Raw genomic sequence first — 21,507 nt, 5'->3', positions numbered from 1 at the left:
TGGGCGTACAGCCAAGGTGCTGCGACCTCGCAGGAGCTGGGAATATATTGTGAGCTCTGGAGGGGGTGTTGTTTCTACTTCCAGTTGTGAGGAGAGCCGGTTGAACCTTTTATCGTCTCCTGTTTCAACACAGTGGGTTTAGCAGCTTTAGTAAGGGATGGAGGTGGAAGAATTGCAGGTGTTGAGGGGAGACCCGGGTGGCTGCATGGAGGTTCCCTTTGGCACTTGCAGCAGCTGAGTGGGTTGTGCTCTGGTGGGGCTCAGCGTGCGGGGGGCTGCCCTTGTCTGCGAGCAGTGTTTGCCCTTCTCTTCCTTTTTTCTTTTTAACATATTTAGCTACATTTTGCTTTCATTTAATTTTCGTAATTTAATTCATGCTTTTTTTTATGTTTTGTTTCTTTCAGTTAATCACATACAGACTTTCAGGCCAAGAGTGGACTTGGTGCTTTCATGTGTTAAGTTGCTTGAGTTTCCCACCCTGTGACCCTTCTCATAACATTGTGTGAGTGGACCAAAGTGAAAGAGAAAATGAGCATCTTCGGTGGTTGCAGTGTAACGACTCGCTGTTATCTGTACAGAATTTATCAGGAGGTGTTAAGGAAGTAACCTTTACCATGTACATTTTGTTAAACAAAGTCAACTAATCCCTAAAGTAAGATGTTTTGTTCTAAACCCAGTGATTGAGAGCTGTGTATAAAGTGACCGTAACTGTTTGTCTGAACTCATCTTACCCACCATATAAATAATTGCGTTCTAGGTTTTATTATTATTATTTTTTAATTGGCTAAGGCGACTGCTTGAGGCTCATCTACCTTCCCCTGTACATGCACCGATGTAAGGAGTGGTCTGAAGAATGCTGAAATGTTTGTTTTTCTAACAAACTTCTCAAATAAGTTTTTAGAATGGGTAGAAAACCACAATGCTTAGACTTTCTGCTCTGGGAATCTTAGTCAGAGTAACCCTCATTCCTGTAATTATATATTTTAATCCTGAATTACTCTAAACACATTCTACATCATTTATAATATTTTTTTATAAATATATAAGAGAGGAGAGAGAGAGAAAGAATTGTTAACAAAATTAATGGGACAATGTTTTGAATTTTCTTTACTGCTAAAGTAGAACATTTATATAGAAAGATTTTTCGTAAGAGTTTGTTGTATAATGTGGAACTACAGGATTTGTGTAGCTTTTCAGTTGTCATTTACCAATGTATTTTACTGTTGTGGAAAAATTATTTAAGTGGTCATATTTACTGCTACTCTTTAACCTTAAGTTTACCATGTGCCTAATAAGGAGAATCCTCTGATCTTGAGCTATGCACCGTATTTATGCTGATAGGCTCTATTCCCCTTGGAAAGTGCTTTCTTTAACACTTTGCATGCCTAGAGATCACATCCTTGTTATCCTGGGCAACTGAGCTTAGAGGAATAATTAGGATCAATATTATTATTTTCCACTCAAACCATTTTGTGATAAGGCGGGGCAGTGACTGAATAGGGACTCACTAGCTGTGTTGTCATGGAAAAACAGTTGGACCCAATTCCATCCATCCATCAGATAACAGGCTAAAAGAGAGCAAATATTTTATATTAACTCCCATGTAGTGTCTTTAGAGTTTATAAGAACACTGGCTGGCTAAGTGTTAGTTGTGAGTGTGTGCATTTTTATTTAGTTATTAACATTACAAGATTTTTCTGATAGTTTAAAGACAAGAAGGATGTCAGCAGATTCCTTCTTTGACTTGCGGATGGAGGTGCACGGCCTCGTGCCTGAGCCGTGCAGGTCTCTGTGAGGGCAGTGCTGTGCTGGAGGGTGAGATGAGGTTCTTCAACTTGCATATCCCGTTAAAGCAGCTTTTTCTTTGTTTTTCATCCTAAACACGTGCTCAGGTGTTAAACTGTTTTCATATGCACATTGGCCTTTTCTATGGATATACTGAAAATCATGTCAGTGTTACTTGATGCTTGTAAGAAGGAACCTCCCAAGGATCTCACGGGTGCCTTTCAGAACAGGCGGCTCCTCAGAGAGTAGAAATTGCGCGCGCTTGTTAGGAGTCTGCTGAAAGCTGAACATCTAATTTTCAAGGCTGTGCCTCCAGGTTAGATGTATTTTAAAGAGTAACTGGCAAATGTTAGGAGGGTTAATGTGTTTTTCTCAGAGAAATGTACCAGGAACCCAGCCTATTGTTACATGCAAGTAGACAATTCCAGCTTGCCACTGCCTACAGCCCAATCGTGTCACACGTTAGGGGCAGGATTTTGACTTTAGCTAATGAGAGAACCTCTGGCGCACTAATTGCGTGAGTCAGCAGCCCAGTTGGGTTCGTTGTGTTGCTTCTCAAAGCAAATGCTATGTGGGCTGGGATAAAACAGTAACTGATGACAGAGAGTGTGCGAGCAGCTGCCTTGCCATCGCTTTTCCACTCGATAGCTTTCTCCTGATCTCACGCTGCAGCCAGCAAGATCTATGCAAATGATTTCTATCTGTCCTGGCTCATCAGAGATCAATTCTTTTTTCCTAGAATAACAGGTAGTTAAAAATAATGATGATAACAATGAAAGAGTAAAAACCTTCAAATCCATGGGCATTGTGAAGAAATTTCCAGCTTCTTCTCATGAAGACATTCAGAATGTATGTAACAATATTTTAATGATGATTATTATATTACATTGACTTTATGTTGTGATGGACATACCTTTACCTTGTAGTTATTTTTTAGAGCCCTTGATACCATAATCTGCCCAATGGGACTCAGTGTTTTCTTGGGTTTTTTTCCTCTAGTACTTGATTTTTCCTTTTGGCTGAGAAAAGATTTAAGTATATGGTATATAGAGTAGTTCTGTATCTTATTTTTATTTAACAAGTTACAAATACGTGGTGATGCTAATCTCACTCCAGTTCGAAGACTTACTTTTTGTAGGCTAGAAGAAGTGAAAGAAAAACCCTTCAGAAATGACTGAAACTGTTCAGTTACACATCTTTCAGCTGTTTTATGTATTTATCTGTAAAAGGTTGGTATTAATGGGGAAAAAACTGTCCATTTTTTTATCATTTAAACACTTACCATCATGTTTGTTGTCTGCTTTCTAATTTAAAATGTGTTTTGCGGGGCTCTAAGCCATGTAGGCTTCCCGTCTGGCTGGGTGCCATTGGGTGGTGGACTTGGAGCACATGGAGGCACCTGGGGGACCAGCCCGGGGGTAGCAGCCTCTCGGACGTGCTGCATCTGTTCGCTTTGTCATTCCAAATGTGTTGGGTTTTGGGGTTTTGTTTTTGTTTTTGTTTTTTACTTTTGTTTCTTTCCACTCACTTTGTACTTCTTTTCTTTTATTAAATCTCACATGTATTTTGAGTTTTTGTGGTGTCGTTTATTTAGCGGTGGTTTTCCTGTGTTATCTAGCGGATCTCTGTTGAAAATGATAACATATAACGACTGAAACCTTACCAGTCCCAGGATGTCTTATGACTATTGGGAACATTCAAAAATAAAATTAGCTAATTAATTAACAATTAGGTAATCATACAGTATGCAGGAAAGCACCTAATCTGTAATCTGGGGAGAAATTCTAAGATATTAATTCAAATGCTGTCCCTGTTGGGGCAAAAGTAGCCTCCAGGCTTGTTGGTACATCTCCCCTGTGGGATCTGGTGACTGAGTGGGTAGATGTACTGGCAGTTTCACTGATGTAACGATGCCCAAAGAGGTGATTTAAGGGTAGGGTGAAAAGGGAGCAGAGGTGGAGGGTTTCTTAACGGTGCTTCCAAGGCCATATGACTTTTCTGGAGAAGCACATCACGCACTTAGGCCAGGGCCATAAAAAGAGCACAGCTTTAGTTTGGAGGGTTCTTTTTGTCAGAGGGAGCTGCTGCTGAAGCTTTACCTGAAGGCCTGTGCTGGTGTCTGTTCTGTGGGCCATTTCTACCTATGAAGTTTTATATTCAGATAGTTTAGGGTCTCTGGGTTTTATTTGGTCTGGTGCTGAGATCAACGCTGCACCTGAAGCAAAACCAACAAGTGGAGTCTTGCAGATGCACAATGTTGGCTAAGTGGTGCTTCTGATGGGAGCCCCAGTTTCAAGAACAAATCCAAGTGGGTGACCCTGGCTGCTTGTGAAATCTTTTTAGCAACATGCAGGTGGACGGTGCTGTTGCTGCAGGAGTTGGCTTGTGTGCGAGACGTCTGCTTTCTGCGCTTAATATGCAGCTTGCTTAAAAGGCAGAGGGCAGTTCTGGTCATCCAGTGTGCTGCCTGTGTGCATGCCGTGTTTTTACAAGGTCAGGATGGTTTCCCCAGCTGCGGTACCGTGCTGTACGGACACCATACATCCACTCACAGAGACCTGACCAGAAGCGTGGTTGGAGCTGGTAGCGATCACCAACAAAGTGCAGGGGGAAGTCTGAGGCTGCACTGGGTTAGAGTTGTCGCTTGAGCCGGTTCAATTTTTGAAGGATAAGCCCGAGTGGGGACTTAGCAGTTGATACCAGGTAGTTTGTATGAGATGTTTTACAACCTTTTCCACCCCAACACTTTTTAAAGCCAAATCGAAAAGAGAAAGTCATTCAGGTACATAAGAATTAACTGGGAAACTGAGGTGGTAGAGAAGCTGGCTGTGTTAAAGACGGGCCGCCTGGTGATTCAGGGTGATGTACATTGGCAAGTATTTTTCCACAGGAGCAATGTTAAGATCGTTCATTAATATCTGTGCAAAGCTCCTAGAGATGCTCACGGGAGCTTGCGAGATGTGGCGTGTTGCTACAGAAGCCGTTGGGCAGTGCTGTCGGGACTGACAGTGTTTTGCAGGGCCAGAGCCGACGCCGGTGGCCGAGGCCCTGGGACGTGTTGATGTTTCCATTCGGGAGACGACCCAAACCAGCCTCAGCTCCCTGGGCTGCTCGGTGGGGAGAGCTGCGCAGCTGTGAGGGCTGTGACCTGGGAGGTGAGGCAGGGGCGGCGTGAAGCCGCTGGCTCTGCGGGCTGGGAGAGCTGGCTGGGGCTGCCTGCGCTGGCCCGCGGCGCCTCTCCCCATCTGGGCTCTCCGTAGCATGTGGCTTCTCAGATGTTCTCTCTCGGCAGTCTTTCCTCATTAAAACTTTAAATCAATCCTCTGATTACCAGTTCCAAACAAGACCGTGGTGGCCGGAGAGCTGCTCCCAGTTGCGATGGTTTGAAGGGAGATGTCTGTGCCCAGCCCTGCGCGCTGCCAGGCGGCAAATGTTAATTTGTACTTTGACCTTTCATGCTGTCTTTACTTAATGTAAATAACTGAAACTTAAATACTGATTCTCTTTTGTTTTTTCTGTAGCTTTTTTAGTCTTCCCAGTGCGTGCTCCATAACATCAGGAAGATATGTTAATTAGAAGATTTATTAAGGCAAAAACATCTCATGCAGAAGAAATTAATTGGTGCTTTCACCTTTAAGCTTGCAATATATTGCACAGAAGAGATTACATAGCAAGGACTAAGATAAGATACACCATCTCTTTTGATCGGGAAAAGTTTGCTTGATCAGGTTTCTTGATAAAGTTGAAAGATACTTGCCAAAAGATAAACCACTAATTAAGGCTGCTGCATGGCTTGCACTAAAACCAAAATGCAAATCTCCAGGCGAGAGCCGGTAGAAAGCATTTAACGCTGACTGAACTGCAGAGACAGGGACAGAGCTGGGTTAGTGTGAGAGGAGCTTTCAGCTTGCTGCTTGAGCTGCCGCTGTACTGGGGTTTCTGTGGGTCCTCGCCTGGGTCTGGGCTTGGGGTGTAACTGTCGAGCCTCCTCATGTCCCTAACCTTTCAGCTGGATTCTCACATCTCTCAGCAATAGCTCTTCCGTGTAGCTTTTTTTTTTTTTTTTTTTTCTGTAGACTTACAGGTTTTATAACCCAAATCCCCCAACCTTCATTTGTTTAGTTTTCCTGGGGCTGCCCACGTGTGCCTCAGAGCTTAACCCCTTCCCCGGAGCTCCCTGCCCACCTCCCCACCCGTTGCCTCCGGACCAGTACCCCTGCCCCATCCTACTGGGGGTGTGGGTGAGGAGAGAACATTTTAAAGGACAACTAAATGTTATATGTTAATGGTTTAAAGCTGGAGACTTGGTGTTCCTGGTTGTGAGTTCTGTGTTTGTAACAGACTGACTTCCCCTTCGGTAAATACTTGGGTTTTTTTTTTAAAAAAAGTAAAAAAAAAAAAAAAATGATGTCTGTGCCCCAGTCTAATGTCACACAGGAACGAGGAGAGGCCCCAGTTTATCTTCATTTTAAAACAACCTTGTAAATGAATCTCAGGAATGACCTGCTTGTACCAAAGTTGGGTTTAATAAAAACGAAACTGACTTGTTTAACAAACATCTTTTAAAAACATGTTTTGTACCCTGTAGTCACTGGAACAACTAAGTGCTGTGCCCAAATTCACAACCCTTACTGTTTATTCCACTTCCCCTCTGTTAACCCCGTTACCCTGCATATCTGTGTTCAAAGGGTGATGTCCCTTGCGCACCCCCATACGCCTGGGGACAGCTGCCCTGTCTCCAGGCTGCTGCTTGCCCTGGAGCTGTGGCGCTGGGGGTGTCGGACCAGCCAAAAACGCAGTCCTTGGTAGGAGGTTTGGAGGCAGCTTGCAGTCTGTACGCTTCCTTGTGCTGGGCGGTGTGACCAGAGTGGGACACGATCCGGCTGTGAGCAGCAGGGGGTGACGGAAGCCTGGCGAGGCTCCCATTGAGCAGGCTGGTGTGGAGATGAGCGGACAGTGCAAGCGGTGCTGCGTGCCGCAGGCACTGCGCTCCTGACCCCAGGGTGGGCTGTACCTGACAGTCACTGACACCTCTGGATGCCCTTGGTATAAATTAGACCTTGGAAATAAATTTCAGCATGTAACAGGTATGTGGCCTGAAAATAACCAAACAGGGCACACGAGGAAGTTCTGGAGACTCCTGCCGCTTGTGGGCAGCAGGAACTAAACCCCGGGACAAGCCTGTTCGTCCCTTCCTGTGCCCGGTGCCGCAGGGACAAGGTGCCACGTGCTTCAGTGGAAGTGGGACCAGGCGGGAAGCAGCCAGCGTCTGGCCAGGCTGGGGCTCGGGAGCTGTGCATTCAAGGCTGGAAGTCTGCTCGGGATGGCTCTGTCTGTCTTCATGTCTGTCGCATCCCACACCAAGCAGGAGGAAAGCTGAAGCAGTGTGTGACCATCAGGCTGAGCTGAGCAATGAAACGCCCTTTGCTGCTGCTTTGATGACTGTTTTAAACTCGCCTGCATATTCTTTTGAGGTAAACTGATCCAATTTCTCTGGCAAAGCTTTAATCCAGTTTGGAGCTGTTGTGAAGTTTAGAGTCCCATCTGGATAGGTGCATTGGGAATAAAGGGGTCTTTTCCTCTCAAAGTTGCTCAGAAGATTTGGTTCAGTTCTGTTTGCCACGACGATAGTTTGGTCACCAGTGGGATTCAAGTTGCACGCCTTGCTGAGGAAGAACGAGAGGACGCTGCTGAGACCTGCCAGGAGTTAATGCATCACTTGATCTAAGTGCACTTTTCTGCATTCTTAAAGAATTGAACTGTAAGTACTGTTCAAATTGAATTTAAAATACTAAAGCCAATTAGCAAAAACCCCAAAACCTGCATAGAGGCAACCCCACAAATGAGATATAGAGGCTTTATATGTGTCTGAAGGCACTTGGTATCGGTGATGCCTCAAGGTATCCTGCTACGCACTCCTGAAGGTCTTTCCGTGACCCCGGTGCTGGTTGCTGTTAATTGCTTCTGTGTGTTTCTTTGCTGTATCAGCAGATTTTGTCAGAAACCTGTAATATGGTAAAACAACTATTGTATTATTCTTTCCTCTGCTGTTTTCTTGTATCTTGATTAATTCTCTGAAGTTTCTTTGTGCACTGTGTAAATGAACTCTTCTTCTAGGTCATCACATGCCCACCATAAGTAGTGATGCTGAGGCAGGTTTATTATCTGAAACACCAGTGAATGCTGATCTGCAGCAGGGCAGCTTCATCCCTACGTGTAGCGGTCCCTGGGTGACTTGCTTTAGCTGTGACATGTTTCCTTTTGGTGGTGGTTTATGAATGGGAGATGTGGCGGCAGCTAGGGGTGGCTCTGAATTGCTTTGCTGTTTCTGGAGGCGATTTGATGATTGGTTTATGGTTTTGCACTGATTCAGAATCTGAGCATCCATGTGCAGCAGCAGTGTCTGCCAGGAAACTTCTTGAAAGATAAAAAATTCTGTGGATACTTACCATAGGGGGTTTCAGATGTAATTGTAGCTTTGTTTACAAGGTGGTGTTAGCCTCAGGCATCTAGAAATCTGTCCTGAAGTGAGGCAACAGCCGAAGGAGTCTGGGTTTCAGAGGTGTGCCTTGCTCCAGCCAAGACTCCTGCAGGGGAAGGGATCCTGCTGTTGCGGACACAAACCCACCCTCGCTTCTCTGCCGAGGGCCAGAGGCCGGGATCGGGAGCTGTGCTTGTGCCCAGAGGGCAGGAGGAAGGAACCTTCCTTACCAGGTCAAGCTGAGGCACCTGTGACAATGTTCTCTGAAGTTCTACAGGGACTAAATATTGCCCAAAACAACAACTAGCCCCGAACACATCAGGTCTGTGCTGGCTGAATCTGGCACGTCCTTCCCAGTAACTGGTGTGTAGCAAAATGGTTACAGGATCCACAGCAGTGAGTTTAGCAGCAGGTAGAATAAACTTGTGACTGCAGCATGGATGCTGTGCAGAGTTCAAACAGGCAGACACAGAAACAAGACAGTCATCAACTCTGAAACCCAGCTGGGCAAAATGATTGTTCCCTTAGTGCTGTCAGCAGGATGTGTGGGGTCTTCATCTTGTTAGTCATTACTTGTCCAGGCAGCGAGGGGAGAGATTAACAGCCTCAACCTCCATTCTGCAGTAAGAAGGAAATTTGCACAGCTCTCGCAATCAAAAATGCTCTCCTATTACAACAATGGTCCTGTTGCAACAGCGGCTTCTTCCTGTAGCTTGCAGCTCCTTCTGTAGGGCAGGAAGCTCCGTTCTTAGCAAGAACACAGAGGTAAGCGGCGCCTTTAACCCGCTGAGGCCAGGCCACAAGCAATCGTTCCCTTACTGTAACTCCAGCAGTGGAATAGGTGTGCAGAAGGGACCTGTGCTGCCAGAGGGAAGCAGCAGCAGCATGTCCTGGGAGAGCGGGCAGGCTCTGGGTTTACTGTTCCCATCCCAGTATGGCATCTTGCACCCTGACTGGGAAAGGAGGACCCTGCTGGGCCTTTCAGCGTAGACTTCATCTTTTAGAATTAGCCCCCTATTAATGTACAGTCGTGAATGCTGGTCATACAGATCTGCAGAGGTTTTGAAAAGCAGGTTTGACAACGGGTTTTAATCCAGTTTACGGGCAGGAAACTCTGTACATAGGATCAAAGCTGAGGGAAGAAACACGAGGTATGGTGGTTGTGCTGTGACGTTACAGTGTGTCATTTACTGTGTGTAGAGTTCTGCTGGCATTTCGATGGGTAACGCAGCTGGTGACAGCACTTGAGAGAGGGCGAGGGGATGGGAGAGCAGAACCAGGTATGCACCCCACCTTCCTGCAGGGACCTGGGTGGGCACCAGCTTTGGGCTGGACCCTTCAAGGGGCACACCGAGAACGCACAGACCAAGCTTATATTTTATTTAATGAAAACTACAAAAGACAACTTGCCTCCTTCAAAAAGTCAGGCAGTCAAGTCACAGCTTGTGATAGAAAAGGAAGGTGCTGCACTGAGCGAAGAGCCCTACCACAAAATTAAAACCTTCCCTGTGGTACGCCGGCAGGATAGATAAGTAACATATCCCAGACGTGCTGCTGCCTGGCCCCTGGCTGCGTGGGCACCTCATAAACCTTGTCTGGTGCCGAGCCCTGCCCCTGCAGCATCCCCTGGCACAGGCTGCTGATCACAGGTTGCCGTAGCTTTCACTTGCCTCCAGAGACCTCCTTCAGTTTCATTGTTCCTTCAAGTCACATCTGCTCACGTGTCACCTGTGCTAAGTCTCTAATACTACATGTTTCTTTCTGGAACGCTGAGGCACTGCTTTCTTTGTGGTTTAAAAAGAAAAGCATGGCTTTCTCCCTGCAGATGTACAAAGCTCGCTCTGTTCTTGGTGCCAGTTCTGGCAAATGCAATACTTTCAAAAGTGTTAACATTGCTGCTCAGGACGTCAGTCCTGCACAGTTTGATGTTCAGGAATTCCTCTCCTACAAGGTAAGATGATGAGCAAGGGGAAGAAGGCCAGAAACTTTCTTTCTGCACTGAAGAGTGCTGCTGTTACGCAGAATGTGTGTCTCTCTGCTCCTGTCTCATCCCTGTTCCCTATTTATTTATCCTGTGTCATTATGGGAGACACTTGCCTGTGCTGGTCCATATGAAACCCTTTCCTGTTCCGTGACAGGACTTGCAGGGTGGTGGTGTTATTCATCCAGTACTGTCTGGATTATACCTTCAAACTAGGGTAACAATCACCTGGAAATGCTGGCCCTGTTTAAAACAAAACCCCCCAAAACCCTAAGAAAACACTTTAAAAGAAGGTGTAAAGCTGTTTTTTAAAAAGTGCAATAGAGGTTTACACTGACCTTTGTAGTTTGTAAAACTGCTTTGCTATGGAGATTAGCAGTTAATAAAAAGGGGAGGTGGGGGGGTGGGTGGGCAGGATTTATTAAAGGCATTTGTATTGCCCAGTCTGGTAAAACAGAATAAATTTTAAAAAGCCCTCAACAGCACGTGCTGGTTGATGAGGGCACAAGGCAACAGTGACTGTGGACGAGAAGTAATGTCCCACATCTCGTAGGAACTGGGGTTGGGTCTTTAATGGCTTAACCAGGAAGGAGCACAGACCTCAGACCCCAGGATTCCAGGGTAAGGCCTATAAGAAAAACTGGAGGTTTGATTCTTGGTCTTCTCACTGCTAAACCAGAAGCTTGGTTCCACCTGAGGGCAGCTCTAGAGCCCCCTTCCTCAAAAGCAGCTCCTGCTCACTCTCCCATGGGGCATGTCAGATTAGCTCTAACAAGAGAACAATGGAGTGAGTGGATGAAAGGCTTGATCTGTCACACTTCATCGCAGCTATTTTAAAAATCAACACTGAGACATTCAGTTCTCTCTGGTGCACCTGTAGCCTTCTGCCAACTTGATCCCCGAGTTTTAGGATTGTGACCAAGTCTCTCCCCAGCTTTCCATATTTACTTGATGCTAAAAACTGAGGGGTGGCACACTGCTTAGGGAAGGACATAAAAAACAGGAAGATTTGTCATTTTCCTCTGAGAAACACAGCAGCACTTTAGCTCTGTTGTGTCAGCCATTCTGTTCACTGGTTCTGCAGTTGCTGCTGCCAAGGCAGTAATTCTCCACTAGTCCCTTTCAGGTGGCTGTAAGGGAGGACATGGGGAGCTGCCTTCTCCGGCCTTCAGCTGAGGGCACGAGCCACCCACGTTCACCCTCCCACCACTTGCTCCCCCATCCTCACTGCACAGGTGTCTGAATCCATCGTAGCACTCATCAGTCTGCATGGTGTCATCAGGAATCTGGGCTGTAGTAGGCATGAAAGGTGCTAAAACTGGCTGGCTTTCAGTGACCTTCAACCTCACTTGATGGGAATTCTTCAGTCCAAAAGGGTCATGGCAGGGTAGCCTTGCCTTGGGATGGCCCTGGATGGCCTGACTGATGGGACAGAAAATATAAACAGCATTGGATGGCTGCAAGTGCATTAGCTCTTGATCTGCAAGCTCTTTGCAATGAATGAATTCAATGCTGTTAACCTGTAAGGAAAGATGAAGAGATTTTCTGTAAGTTCATGATAAAGTACTCTCTTCTGGCTACTGCTCCTGTAGCTGGAGGGAGGGCAGGGACAGGCTGCATTGGATGCCTCAGCGCAGCATATCAGCAATGTGCACGTTGGCCCTGACGCCAAACACTTAACCTGAGTTAACCTCAGGGGCTCCTGAACTACTGCACAAAAGGGGGGCAATTTCAGACAAATTCAAGACCACAAAATGGATCCAAGGTAAGCTGACAGCCTGGGTCTTTAGCCTTTTAGGTATACTGTCTTAAAAGGCAAGTGTTGTATGAAACTGGAGAAAAGCTTTAAAAAAACACAAACAGAGCTTGCCTTTAATGTGCATCATTAGAAGCCAAACTGATTATACTTTAAAAGCAACGTAAATGTACTTAGAAGTTTTTGCAGTGTTCAGTGGGAGGCTGGGGACACAGTGGGCAGGTTTTTGGGTGCTCTCAAACATTCCCATTGCGGAGAACCTCTCCTTGCCTAGGAGGCACTTTGGCCAAGCAATTGGAAATCTCCCTTCCCTGCCAAAGGGAAGGCCTCCTCCCCAGTCCCAGCCCTTCACTGCCCTTTTATTCCCTCTCTTGTTAGCGCTAGCAAGGTCTGCAGCAAAGGCAGAACATGGACACATGCTTCTCAGAAGGCTGCTAAAGTGCAAAGTTGATCATAAGTACATGGGTGCTTTATTAATTTATTGGTGTCCTGGCCTTGAGATTTGTGACCAAAGGCCATTTTGATTCCTACCTGTGCTTTTTTTAGCAGATCAGTAATAACGGGAAACCAATCAGGAGTCAGCCTCTCCAGCTCTAAGGTGATGATCACCAAAGCCAATGTGGAGCCCTTAAACTGCACTAGCTGGTGGCACGCCATACAGTGCTGTAGCTGTTTGGTCAAGAATGCGACGTGGCGGGAAGGATTCATCTGAGGCAGCCCGTGTAGTAGATGGGGCCACTTGGACATCACCATGGCATGGAACTGGAGAGAAGATAAAGTATATATATATATACGCATATATATATATTTAAAAAAACAAACAACAGAGGTCAGTGAACTTTGTATGTTTTCATGTTATCAACCAGAAGTACAGACTAATTTCATCTCATATCAGGAAGCCTAAAGGGTTTCCCCCTCCTTTTTTTTTTTTTTTTTTTTTCTTTTCCCTTGGTGTTTTGTGTTTGTACTTGCCAACCATTGAACTGGGTTTTTAAGCTTATATTGAATGTACAAGGTCTGTGTTTCCTAACAGTTTCTGAAGTTTCTACATTATCCGGATTGCTATTGAGGAGATTCACTGCAGGCCAGCAGATATGAATAAAGTAAAACCAGTAATAATGACTGCACTCTGAATTTACTGAGGAAACAAGCACCTAAGAAAGGCAGTTTTCACAATCAGCAGCCTAAAATGGCTTAATATTTGCACATAACCTTAAAAAGGGATCCAGGATGTATTCGTATCACGTGGTTTTTGCCTTACTAGCACATGATCATTTCTTGAAGACAAAGTTTGTTTCTATCAAATGTTTAGTAACTGCAATCTGAACTAAGTGCCAGATTGGGGTAGTCTCATTGCCTGAAACAAGGGTAAATAATTAGTGGGATGAAAAGGAAAATTAAGAAAAAAACCTGTGTGTCAAATGTAGCAAAACTCTTGACAGCTTTCTATGTACAGTATTAATAGAAGGGAAATAGTTAGAAATATTTTTGCAGTGTGTATTTAAAAAATAAAAATGGCATATAGTTGTGCATTATGAGAATCTTTTTAACGTCCACTTTAGTTGTCCTTTAAAGATGAGAGTAAATTTTTTGAGCAAGATGAAAGGTTTTAAGTGGTAGAAAATTTTTAAAATAAATTAAAAAAAAAATCACTGTAATATTCTTCAAAAGACTTGCAGATGGCTAAGAACAGGTAGTTTGCAAAGCGTCTTGGGAAGGATGTGTGGGTGTGCCTATGTGTGTGCATCAGTGTTTTCTAGTCTTACTTGATAAGGAGCTGTTTCTTTAAAGAAAAAAATTTGCAAAACTTAGTGCTTACAATGTTTAAGAAATCCATTGGTGTTGCTGTGTAAAGATCCCAATGAAGCTTATCTAGTATAATTCTTTCCATCCTCAAGATCTCAGCTGGAGAGCGTTTACAACCACTCTGCGCTGCGAGCATCTTCACCGATGGTATTACCTGTAAAAAAAAAAATTAAAAATAAAGAAGCCAACGTCTTACACAGTGCTGTGTGTGTTTCTCTGTATTGTGAAAGGATCTGACAAGTTTATACACGTCTCAAAGCACCAAGCAGGTAACTCCCATCCTAATGACTGGCCCATGCTCACCACAGGGCAGCTGGCTATGAACCCAAGCCACAGCACCAACAATGTCATTCGCCTCCTGGGCTGCTGTGAGCCTCCTGAACACTGCATCGGTGATGCGTGTTCCCTGCTACTAGTCTCGTTTTGCTCCTCTAATGAGCTAGGAGAAGGCTTCCTGTTCGCCTGCTTACGGGGCCGCCTGTGGTTGTCTTGTTTCCTGTGGTCATTGACTCAGCTCCTCCTTTTTAGCTGAGAGGAAAAGAATAGCCTCAGCGTGACACATCCTAAGAAAGGCTATGAAGATCACTTCACTACAGCAACAGTTGTTCAAGAGGTGTGCGTGTCTGACACCAACTCCTAGGTTTCCTGTTCTTTTTCAAAACAGAGTGAAGGAAAGAGGAGAAACGCAAGCTGAAATGCTTTTGGCTAATGTCTGTAAATGCCTGAGGAAGTCTTATCAGTGCGCTCCTGCCATGAGAGATTATCCTGTGTAATCTCGCACTTGCATGGGTAGTGGCTGATTTTACATGCTCACCTTGAGGCGCAGACCTGAGTCATTTCCTCACCAGGTTCAGAAACCAGTTTTGACTCCAAGGCAACTCACCTATTTTAAGCTTCCTCTGAAGAACCTCCGTTCAGTGGTGCCTACATTACCCTCCCAGGACCCATAACAACGGAATTACAGCACTCTGATGTGCCACAGAGCTGTGCATATGCATCTTGACTGTCCCCCCAGACTGAGCTTTACTGTGAGCCATGGATTCTGAAGAAAGAGGCTTAAGGGAAGGAGAACACAGCCGTTACATAAGCAAATACAAGTCCTTCATCCATAAAGGTCACAATTCTTCCAAGCAACTATGAAACAAGACTGAAAATGTTACTGTCACCCCTTAAGGACTACCTGATGTAAACAAGTTAACCTCCTCATTAAGGCCAAGTTGTTGAAAGACCTGGAAACACAAGCAATGTGAACACAAGAGATGAGTTTAGTGTGTTTGATATTAAACATACAGACCTCGTCTTCTTCATTGGTTTTTGCTGCAAGGACAAGGCAGGAAATTGCTATGCACTGAAGATACTTTAATTGGGCCTGAAGGGAGAAGAAGAAGAAGAAAATACTGAGTAAAGAAGGTAACAGTCCGTGAGGGGTAAATAATTGTCATTCTATGACAGATGCACAAATTGCAAACTTTCATTTAAACTACAATTGCTTCTGTATTAGTTTAGCTGCAGAGAGATTCATTTGAAGCTGCAAACAAAGCAAGGCAATCCAAAGTGAAACAAAATAAATCCTTTTCTGGGTGCAATTTTTATTTGTGTAGGCCACAATTTTTAGACTACGCAGTGCCACAGTATTTACAATGTAATTCCTCTTCTCAGCTGAGATGTTAATTAATCTGTTTTTGCCAAATGCTGGTATTGATCTAAATAGAATTGAGAGCTGCAAGGCTCAGTTCAACTCATAACTTTGCCGTTACTTCAATGACAGAAAAAGTTGGCCCCACGGTTTGGTTAAAAATAATGGTTTCAAAATGAAAACATTAAAAATTATAATGCAGATGTTTTCTGTTTAGCAGAGACAACCAGATGATAATGAGGTCTTTGTACTTACCACAGCATTTGGACTACAATTCACACAAACACTTCTACCAAGGATTATAAATCAGTGGAACCTCATCAAACATTCCAGTTCGTTCATACATATATCTATATACACACACTTGCTTAAAAGCCTTCCCTAGCAAAGACCCTGACTGGTCCCTAAATCTGCTGCCAAATATAGTATCTGCTTTGTACATAAACTGATTACATACTCCTTACATCCCCAGTCAGTAATCTAGCCAGGAAAAAGCTGACGGAGATTCTCTACCTTTACTGATGCCAGTAATCGGTTAAAGATGCTGGTAGCTAAGGCAAATGTTTCAGGGTAAAACTGGAACTGAGAGTTTATTTCTGCAATCCAGAGAACTGCTTCCTTGTAACATGACAGAGAAATATCTGTTCCCTGAGGGGAAGAAAAGGTTAGAAGAAAAATACAGTTAGTACTTTGACGATTTTGTTAACATATCTCCAAAAGAAGATTCGACTCATTCCAAGTGCTCTAATTAACACTTCTGATGTCTGGAGGCTTGAAATGAAGAAAGTTGTTGGCTGTGTCTACAGAGCAAGGGCAAATTTTGGAGCAGTTTAAAGCACTCGTTTGTGTTGTCCACCCAGTCAGGCTCTAGCTGTGCTTACGAGGGCCTGGTACTGGATTGTACTGGAGTACTGAATGGGGAAGCACCCGGTCCTCCACTTGCACAGTGCGTATGAACCACCAAACTGAGCTCTTACAAACAAGCTGCTGAGTGTGCTTGTTATTTCCCCCTCCTGAGAAAACTGAAGCCTCCCATGCAGCACGTGTTTCATTCAGCCAGCCTCGACGGGCAGTCAGGAGCAGGTTTTGATTTACTCTTCAAGATTTCTTTTTTAACAGAACTTGGATTTGCTTAGCACTGGGACCACAGCAGCCAGGTTTATGACTCCCCCAAGGCACAAGGCAAAATGTACTTATTTTTTTTCTTTCTTATATCTTATTTGAAGATGAATTCAGGTGAGAGGAAGGACTTTGGCTGCCATTACAATGCCACACACAGCTCACGGCGTGCCACATGACCCATCTGAATATTATCACTGGAGAACTGAAAGGGTGTAGCAGTTATGCAGAACAGACATTTACTACCAATTCATTCAATATTACTCACTGCATTAGCTGTTTCACTATTTTGCTTTATTTAGTAGTAAAAATACTTGGTTAAAAATAGCATTTCTATGCTATTGCAAAAAAGAGACAAGACTAGCAGGGCACTTTTGTGCCTTCTTCCACAGATACTTGGTTAAAAATAGCATTTCTATGCTATTGCAAAAAAGAGACAAGACTAGCAGGGCACTTTTGTGCCTTCTTCCACGGATCTCATGCATTTTACAGAAACAGCTGAGCATAACTGTTGCCATTGGACACAGTGGCCACTAAGTGTTGCAGCTTCCTAAGGCAGCAGGCTGACTTGCTTTAGGAGCCAGGAATGGGGTGCTGAATTTCTGTTAGGCATCAGTGAATTCCCTCTTCTCCCATCTGAATAGACAGGACTCAAAGGTGGTGCTGAGCACAGTTAACCCTAATGTGATGTATTTATGGCTTTACCATTGATTGTCTGCTCTTGCCTGCTCCACCACAGTTCCCAAAAATACTTAGAATTGAAACAAAATGCAAACCACCTGGTTTACGTAGGGCATTCGTAAGATCTAAGATGGGACAAATGCAGACCCTCCTCCCCCTTCACTCCTGAAGTTTAGTCCATGCGGGATGACTTTTGCATTCAGGTGGATTAGGTGGCAGGACCAGCACTGCATCTCTGCAGAGTCCCTTAGGGACTTCCAAAGAGGACATGGGAGAATACCTTCAGGGTGAGATTCTGGAAAACTGGCACTTTCCAAATCCTAGCCTCTCTGGCTAAGGCATTTTCCAGGAAGAAGGCAAGTCTCGAGCTCTCTGGAGGCCCAGGGCACTTCATAGCAGTTTTTTGAGCCAGTTTCCCTGATGAGAGCTGCTGTCAAAACCAAGAAAAGAATTATAAAGCAACATCCCAGCTCCTTGTACTAAGTACAGTTTCCTCTTGTGATGCCTCTCTAACGCTGAGAAGGAAGTCAGGAGCAGCCATACAACTTTTTTGTTTGCAGACAGTACTCCTGCCATCCTTCTTCCCTGAGGGGAAGCTCATGATGAAGGAGAACATGTCATGGCTAAACAACAGTGCAGTTGGGGTTTTTTCATCCTAGGCTTGCTTGAGTAACCTTGGGTCGAGCAGTACCTGTTATTTCATTTATCTTGTTTCACACATTCAGCTCTCCATTTGCAGGGCTATTAAATTGCAACCCGTTACCACCTGATTTCAAGTTTCTGGCAAATAAAGGTCTGTTTGCATACAAAAGCTCGAAGATTACTGTTCTTAGGAGGTTTATTAATTCCTAGTTAGCAGTCTTCCTTAGAGCAATTTAATCTTTCTCTGTCACTGTTGAAGGCAAGGCAACAGCAACACTTTGGAAACACCACTCTCCAGACTAAGCGTGTATCCACATGAAACAAACATTTCTGAATAATTTCCCATAGGAACCAAGCAGTGAGAACGTTTCAGCCTGAAACTATTTCAATGCTTACACTTTGGTGTTTTAACAGCAGAAAAAGATGCTACTAGATAAAACTTCTGCTTTTTGTAAAGAGTGTGAGCTTCCTCATTGGTGTTTTCTGGAAGCTCACACCATTATCTCTACAGCTCCATTAAAAACCCCAAAGTGACATGAATCCTCTGGAAACTGTTCTACATTTCTAATGCTGAAACTCTGCGAAGTCTATGTGTCACTGAAAGCAGGAACCGCACAGGATTTGGGCTTTTGCTGCCACTGGATGTCAAGAGCATCCAAACCTGACTGCTCGGACCACTTCAGCAGAGGGAATAATGTAAAAGATTTATCCGTCAAATTTGATGCATCCTTCAGCCGCTGGGGGGGGGTGGGGGGTGGGGGGGTGGGGAGAGGGATTAATTAGAAGCTTAATTAGAAGCTTACCCTCTGGCTGACCTGAACGCGACCGTCCCCCGCGGGACACCGAGCAGTCCCCGCACCGCCAGCGCCCGGCCCGCCCTGCCAGCGCCGCGGGAGCCCCGGCCCGCCCCGGCCCCGGGAGGCGCCCCCCGCCCGCGCCCCGCCGCCGTCCTTACCCGCCCGGCCGGGCCGCGCCGGGGGTGCTGGGCCGGGCATGGGGGTCGGGGCGGCCCCGCCGGGCAGCAGCGGGGCTGGGGCGGGCCGGGCCGCCCGCTGACATCCGCGGCTGCGCAGGGCCCGCCCGGGGAGCGCGGGGGTGGTGCCTGCGGGCACCCCCGGCACGGAGCCCTCGCCCCCTGCGAGGTCCCAGCCCGAACCTGCTGTGTAGTGGAGCCGCCACGGAAAAGCCCAGCCACGCACCGGGTGGGAAAGTCCGTCCCGGCACATCTTCGTACGGGTACCAGGGGTCTCGGGCCACAGGATCCTCCTGCGACCATGCCTGTCCTGGGAAAGTGCGGCCGTGCCCTGCTCGCAGCTTGGTCTGGCAGGGAATGGCTCCTCTGGATCACCAGGTCGCCTTCCAGACACTGGGAAGGATGGTTTTGGTTGTCTTTCTTGGAGCATATGCACTCTGTCCCCTCCCAGGGCTGGGCTGCTCTACGGGCATCTGTGTTTCACCCCATGTTTGCTTCCAGCCAGCATCAGTGGGTGGGAAAGTCCTTTCCCGCATATCTCCTTACAGACATCTGCGGGTCTCTGACCAGGAGCTCCTTGTGCAACCATGCCTGTCCCGGGAAAGCGTGGCCATGTCCTGCTCACAGCTTGATCCGGCAGGGAATCGCTTCTTTGGATCACCAGGTCACCTTCCGGACACTGGGAAGGTTTTGGGGTTTTTTGTTTTTCTTGGAGCATATGCACCCTTGTCCCCTCCCAGGGCTGGGCTGCTCTGTTGGCATCTGTGTTTCACCCCATGTTTGCTTCCAACCAGCATCAATGGGTGAGAAAGTCCTTCCAGCATATCTCCTTCCTACAGACATCAGCGGGTCTCTGACCAGGAGCTCCTTGTGTGAGTGTGCTTGTCCTGGGAAAGCACAGCCTTGTTCTGCTCGCAACTTGATCTCACAAGGAATGGCTCTTCTGGATCACCAGATCACCACTCTGCTGGTCCAAACTGCATGGTGCTTCCCAGGTGAATGTTGTCTCAGCCCACGTGGGTCTGTCTCACCTGCACAGAGATCATTGTCTGTGTCAGGCAAAGCCGTGTGTTCCCGGGATCAGGATGAAATTCTGCCATGGTGAAAAAGATTGAAACCTTTGGCATAGCCCCCAAATCCACTCCTACTCCCTGTCCTGGCACTAGTCATTGCCTTGAAAAATGCGCTGGCCCTTCTCTTTGTCATAGCCCTGTCCAAAATACCCTTTTGCTGCATCCGCACCATTCCCGACACCTGCTGGGAGCTGTTTTCCTTCCTGGGAAGGATCATAGAATGACAGAACAGTTTGGGTTGAAAGGGACATCAAAGATCATCCAGTTCCAACCCCCTGCCATGGGCAGGAACACCTGCCACTAGACCAGGTTGCTCACAGCCCTGTCCAACATGGCCTATCCTTTTTTATTTATTTCATGGAGCATATGCATCCTTGTCACCCCTCCCAGGGCTGGGCTGCTCTGCCAGCATCCTTGTTTCACCCCATGTTTTCTTCCAACCAGGGCCTCTCCAGCTCTCACAACCACTCTCCTCAGCTTTCCCCTTGGCTCCTTGGTTCCCTCTGTTTTTCTCACACACCATTTTCTGTAGGGAACCTGTTCCAATATTTTATGTTAAACATTTTCTTGTTCCTCGGCTTTGTCTGCCTACACACAACTCCCTATTCTCTCAGCAGCCCTTTGGGTTATACATTTCTTGGTGCTAAATTACTCTATTAGTCTACAAATCTTTGCATACAGTACAGCTGAGTAATACTATGGCAATGTGTAAATAGCAAAGCGACTGTGTTTGCTGAACTGACTCACCTGGTGATGCTCAGCTGGGGGTGAGGTGAGGGAATGGCCCTGTCTTGTCATTACCAGCGCATTCCCGGCCCTGCGATATACTAGTGAGTTCGGTGGGTGAGATTAGAAACCCTTCTAGAAGCCCCACATCAATCCCGTCCACATCCCTGCTCACGCATGCAGCCCTCTGTCAAAAATACAGCACAACTGACTTACAGTCCCCAGTCTGTTTCTGTGCTCGCTGCTTGCTGCTGGTTATTCCTGGCCATACTCTGGGATCCCAGTCCTTGGTGTCTGAGCACAGGCAGCACGGGGAGCAGCGACTGGAACAGTGCCCTGCGACTGGCCAGCAGAAGGGTTTGGTTGTGCAGAAATACTGTAGAGGGGGGAGTGAGGCACTGATCAGGGGTCAGGAAAAGAAGGACATGGACTTTCTGCCTGTATGGAGAACTGGCTGGGGCTGCTGCCTGGTCAGCTCTGGAGCCCTGTCAGAGCCCCGGAGCCCTGTCAGAGATCTGGAGCCCTGTCAGACCCATTGGAGCCCTGTCAGAACCCCCAGAGCTCTGCCAGCCCCATGGAGGCCTGTCAGTAGCGGACCCCGGGATGCGGGGCCGTCGGGCAAGGCCGCCAGGGCGGCGCCACGGCCCGCTCCGCGCCCCCGCCGTTCCCATGGCGACGCCCCGCCCTCCCCCCGCCCCTCCACTCCTTTCATTGGCTGCAGCCGAGCTCCTATGGCCGCGAGGGGCAGGCCGGTCCCCTCCTTTCCTCGCCAGCTATTGGGTGCGCGGCCCCCGCAGCGCGCGGGGATTGGCTGCGGGCCGGGGCGGCTCGGGGCGGGCGCAGGCGCG

General features: G+C 46.6%; 2 protein-coding genes across 6 annotated transcripts in view; one reads left to right on the top strand and one right to left on the bottom strand.

The window, feature by feature from the left end:
- SEPTIN8 (septin 8) overlaps positions 1-6,162 on the top strand; it is a 38,223-nt gene extending 32,061 nt beyond the window's left edge. Inside the window, exon 10 of one of the 2 annotated variants that reach the window (XM_055811617.1) lies at positions 5,307-6,162. In XM_055811617.1, the coding sequence (XP_055667592.1) occupies positions 5,307-5,361 (55 nt within the window). In that variant the 3' untranslated portion in view covers positions 5,362-6,162. Of the gene's footprint in view, positions 1-404; positions 3,356-5,306 lie in introns of those variants that run through there. The other variant, XM_055811616.1, reaches the window with a different exon arrangement.
- Positions 6,163-9,631: 3,469 nt separating this feature from the next.
- On the bottom strand, positions 9,632-19,178 carry CCNI2 (cyclin I family member 2). Of its 4 annotated transcripts, none has more exons than XM_055811612.1 (7): positions 18,843-19,178; positions 17,526-17,675; positions 15,959-16,093; positions 15,104-15,178; positions 13,823-13,963; positions 12,535-12,765; positions 9,632-11,767 (listed from the first exon to the last, which is right to left on the bottom strand). In XM_055811612.1, exons 1-7 carry the CDS (start codon positions 19,161-19,163, stop codon positions 11,360-11,362), a joined length of 1,461 nt encoding a protein of 486 aa, XP_055667587.1. In that variant the 5' UTR covers positions 19,164-19,178; the 3' UTR covers positions 9,632-11,359. The 4 variants fall into 4 exon arrangements, with proteins under 4 accessions (XP_055667587.1, XP_055667588.1, XP_055667589.1 ...); XM_055811613.1 differs by having other exon boundaries at positions 17,526-17,672; positions 18,843-18,961; XM_055811614.1 differs by lacking the exon at positions 18,843-19,178 and adding an exon at positions 18,691-18,827.
- Between the last annotated feature and the right edge of the window lie 2,329 nt (positions 19,179-21,507).

The sequence above is a fragment of the Falco peregrinus genome, chromosome 8 (assembly GCF_023634155.1).
Source record: "Falco peregrinus isolate bFalPer1 chromosome 8, bFalPer1.pri, whole genome shotgun sequence".
Taxonomy (NCBI): domain Eukaryota; kingdom Metazoa; phylum Chordata; class Aves; order Falconiformes; family Falconidae; genus Falco; species Falco peregrinus.
The sequence above is the reverse complement of the archived record's forward strand: the minus strand, read 5'-3'. Positions and strand labels throughout refer to the sequence as shown.